The 4,388-nt window shown below is 50.4% G+C and overlaps 1 protein-coding gene across 1 annotated transcript in view; it reads right to left on the bottom strand.

The window, feature by feature from the left end:
• Positions 1-384: 384 nt before the first annotated feature.
• The window catches only part of hapln4 (hyaluronan and proteoglycan link protein 4), a 5,936-nt gene continuing 1,932 nt past the window's right edge, over positions 385-4,388 (bottom strand). The window contains exons 3-5 of the mRNA XM_062450248.1: positions 4,173-4,388; positions 3,614-3,916; positions 385-1,892 (exon numbers count right to left, since the gene is read on the bottom strand). The exon at positions 4,173-4,388 is cut by the window's right edge and continues 147 nt beyond it. Coding sequence (XP_062306232.1) covers positions 1,519-1,892; positions 3,614-3,916; positions 4,173-4,388 — 893 coding nt within the window. The 3' untranslated portion in view covers positions 385-1,518. The remainder of the gene's footprint in view (positions 1,893-3,613; positions 3,917-4,172) is intronic.

The following is a 4,388-nucleotide window of genomic DNA, read 5'->3' as shown; positions in this document are numbered from 1 at the left end:
AGTTCCTGAGCTTGAAGTCAAAGATGTTCTTCCATCTCTTTACCCCCCTCTCCCACATAGCTTACCTTCCCCTCCCCCCCCCCCCTTAACAGACCCTTCTGCTGTCGCTGGACCAGATGTCTCATTCTAATCATTGGTGGTTAATGTTTCTGTGTTTCTCATTACTTAGCAAAATAATCACTCCATCATGAGACTTCGCTACTTTTCCGCGACCTCGAGCTGGCTCGCGGCTGTTGCCACGGCAACGCCGCTGTCACTTGTCCCGTCTGCTCCCTGTAGCAGCCCCCCCCCCCCCAAAAAAAAAATACAATAAAAAACTTTCGACAAAAAAAAACAAGAAAAAGGTGAAGTGTAGGTAATGAAGAGGCAGAGACGGGATCACATCACAGATTTAATCACCTGTATTGTCAAGGCTTCATTCCCCCACTTGGGAAGGTTCCCTTAGAGAAAACTTTACTCCTCATACATTCATAAATAAAGACAATGGCAATGCGTCCACTGGGTAAAATTGTGCTCTCTGGTAATAGAACGAGGAGTGCAGAACAGATGACTATGGCTGCATAGCTCAGAAGGTGAACAAGCAGCTTGAAGGTTCAGCAAGTAGCCTATCTAAAGAGAACTTAGTTCAGGTATCTCAGCCTGCAGTCCCACAGATCCTGATAGAACATGCTGGCTGGACTCAGGCTAATGTAAGAGAGCCGGCTTAGGAGAAAGCAAAGAGCAAGAGTAGTATTCTACCATTTTAAGCATTTTGTGTTCTGGTAATCTATGCCAATGTTGTAACTTGTGTACATGCATGTTGAGGAGGGGGGTTATGTACCAAACCTGGCAACCAAATGGATGAGGCTTCATTGGCCGGGTGGAAACACAGTAAATGCTGAGCATCCCTAAGCCATGCCATGCTATGCTCTGCCAAATCTCATGCTGGCCCCTGACACCTACAGTGGGCTGCATGAGCATGAATTGGGTTTGTAGCTAATTATGTCTGTCTTAATCAGACCTCTGACGGTGTGTTTTAAACAGCCACCCCTCTATCTGCCTGCCTGTCTGTCTGTCTGTGCTGGCTGCTAATTAATGTCTCTCTGGTTGTTCAGAGTATTTTATTTCTCTTATCACAGAAAAACTTCTCTTTTTCCCCTCAAACCCACAGGGACAAAACAGACTGTGTAAGGCGAGTGCACACACACACACACACACACACACACACACACACACAGGCACACAATGTGATGAACCAGGAAAGTAATGAAAGGCTTTCTAACCGGATGTGCCTGGGTTCTAATCAGTTGTATTTAAGCTTGTGGTAGCCAGCGATGATCGCAGAGACTCTCTCGCTCCTACGATGACGGACTGTCAGACACCCCATTTACCAGAAAACAGAGAAAGACGTCCCCTCTGATTTAACACTGCCATGCTTCTCCTCCCTGGTAAATCTCAGAATTAGTCTCGTCACTATGCGTTTTAGAAAGAAGCCATGGATTGAGTTGCTGTGTTGGTCGTCTGCCTAGCCTTTCCGCTCTAAACGGACCTGGTTGTGTTCATGGGGAGGTCGTTGCTGCCGTTCCTCAGCGCCGGGAGCCGTGTGGGTCTACCATCCGCATCAACTTTGTTCCTGCGGAAGCAGAAGACCCCGTAGAGGCGGAACTTCTTATCGGGGAAGCCCAGGTTGCGGACGCCGGGCTGGGCTCCGCCACAGCGGGCGCGGGGGTTCACTATGGGGTACCGGATGCTGCCGTCCTCCAGCCAGCCGGCCTCGCAGCGATCCAGAAGCTGGAGCTTCCAGGCGGCGTACAGATGCCCCACCTTGGCCACGGACGAGCCGTCACGCAGGCAGGCCTTCACAGCCTCGGCGTAATTCACCTTCTTGAAGCGCTTCAGGAAGTAAACCTTGCCTGGAGCAGGGAGAGAGGAGGGGGGGGGTGGGGGGGGGTGGGGGGGAGAGCAGGGGATGAGGGATAAAGAAGAGAGAGGAGAGAGCCACCTGAGACTGCAGGAGCCCCGAGGGAAGGGGTCTCTCCGCCCAGGCTCTCCGCCCAGACTAGGTTGGGTCTGAGCCTTCTCCTGCAGTGTGTGGACTGCAGTGTGTGGACTGCAGTGTGTGGACTGCAGTGTGTGGACTGCAGTGTGTGGACAGAATACTCAATCAAGCCCACATCCATTCAGCGCAGGCAAACGCTCCAGCTCCAAATCGAAAAGCAATACTTTACTCATGGACGGCCCTTCTGGCTAAAATTACTCTAAAACGCTTCCATTTATACTTTAATCTTGCCCAGGGGGACGAGTTTTTCCCCTCGTTAATGTTACAAAAATGGTCTTGCAATTCGCAGTTTGACCTGAAATTAACTGTGTTCTGAGAACCTAACCCAGGGAACCAGAGTCTGTACCAGAGAACTCCAGCGCTTAGCTATCGATTCACCGTTTGTTTTTGCGACTTCTGCCTGTTAGGGAAAAACATTGTCTCATATTTCCCAGAGGCCCACTCTGTAAATGTCCTCCAGATGGTGTGTAACAGTATCGGCCACAATCATTCCTGAAGCTCCAGTCTTAGGCCAAACTGTCCACATGAATGACCTCACGGTGTTGAGGATGAGGGGTTCTGATCTCCCTTCATACATACAGTCTGTTCACCTCAGACCAGCTTTTATGTTCATAGGAATTTGATTTTTGTTTTCTAAAGAACAAAGGGATTATTTTGTTTCAAGGAATGCATACAAAATTATTATTCTTTCTGTCGTCGCCATTGCCCACAGTACCTTTCACAGACTCCATGCTATAAATCATGTATTTGCCAGAATGAAATGATTTAAATTCCCCTGTACGAGATGTTTTATTCTGTCAAGGCCCTGCGCAGAATACTGCTGTGCCCTCGAAACTTCAACCTTTCCTGAGATTCTTCAACTTAGTTTGGTTTCATCAGTCTGCAGAAGGCCAGGGGCGTGTTCCAGGTCTCCCACACTGTCACACTGTTGTGTGGGTGTGACGGGTATCAAAGAGGCCCAGATGAAAGAGCAGCCTGGTGGCCCCTGTGGTCCTTCTCATTGGGCAGAATAAACAGTCTGATCTGAATCCTGGGGCCTTAACCCTTGTGTTATCTTCGGGTCATTCTGACCCATCAGTCATTGTGACCCACCTTCGTATTGCGACAGATTTACCGCATACAAAGACAAAGTGAAGCATTTTCTTTTAACAGCTAGGCTGTCTCAGACCCCCCACATTGCAAAGGTTAAAAGAAAATTATTTTTATTTGTTTTTGTATTGGGTAAAATTGGGTAAACACAACGATGGTTCGTTATGAACCTTTGGGTCATGTGACCCGAAGGCAGCACGAGGGTTAAGCCTGCCAGATCACAGGAAGAGATCTGAGGCCGTCCCCCATGGAAGGCAGTAACGGGGCTGCCCGGGGTTCCCCCCGGCACAAACAGAGAACATTCACCTGTTCTCTTCGCCTTCATCTCCACAGATCTGATCATTAACAGGTAGGAAGAGACCACCTAAAAGCACAGTTTAGGACGTACTTAATTTGACGTCGGATCACTGCAGAGCAAGGAAGCAGCGGAGAGGAGAGAGGAATGGACTCCGGCAGTACAGAAGTACGGCAAAGACACACACTCACCGTTAAGGTTGGAGGTGAAGCAGAAGGCGTCGTAGCGCTCGTCCTCCTTGTGTCTGTAACCGTAGTTACGGACCCCCGCAGGGGTATCCTTCCTGCCACACTCGTCCCGGGGGTGGGAGATTGGGTACTGGACCGAGCCATCCTCCAGCCAGCCCGCGTTGCACCAGTCCAGCCCCTCCAGCCAGGCCTTGTGTAGCTGGGAATGGGAGGCCAGGATGGCATCCTGGCCTCGGCACGCCTCCTCTGCCTGCTGGTAGTTGAGCTTGTAGCGTCCCACTGGAGTGTAGTAGGGGAACACCACGCCTAGAGGGATACAGGGGGCGCCGGGTCACTAGCGCCTGTTGTTTCGTTTTGTATAGCCTAAATAATGCCTCAGTTAAACTTGCTCTAAACTTGTTCTTTAATGAGTGTACTTTGTTTCCCAGCAAATGTACTTTATATTTACATACATGTCTGTCGTATTTACTATGACACCTGTTGGTATGCGAATGCTGGGTAACAACAAGCATGTCCGCTTCCTAAAGCAGGTCATGATTTCATCCTTGGATGTCCGTCTGACCTTCAAGGTCGAGGTTAACGAATCCCGTGTCGTCCTCCATGTCGTTGGTCACCTCGCACTCGTAGCGCCCGTAGTCGTCCAGCGTGACGTTGTGGATGACCACAGAGGCGTCTTCCGGGCCAGCCTGCTCCATGGACACCCGTCCCAGGTACCCCCCGAACGCCCTCTGCTGGCGGCCCAGCGCCACAAACACGTCCACGAACTGCAGCGCGTCCG

The sequence above is a fragment of the Osmerus eperlanus genome, chromosome 24 (genome assembly GCF_963692335.1).
Source record: "Osmerus eperlanus chromosome 24, fOsmEpe2.1, whole genome shotgun sequence".
Taxonomy (NCBI): domain Eukaryota; kingdom Metazoa; phylum Chordata; class Actinopteri; order Osmeriformes; family Osmeridae; genus Osmerus; species Osmerus eperlanus.
Note: the sequence above shows the minus strand (reverse complement) of the source record. Positions and strands in the feature narration are given on the sequence as shown.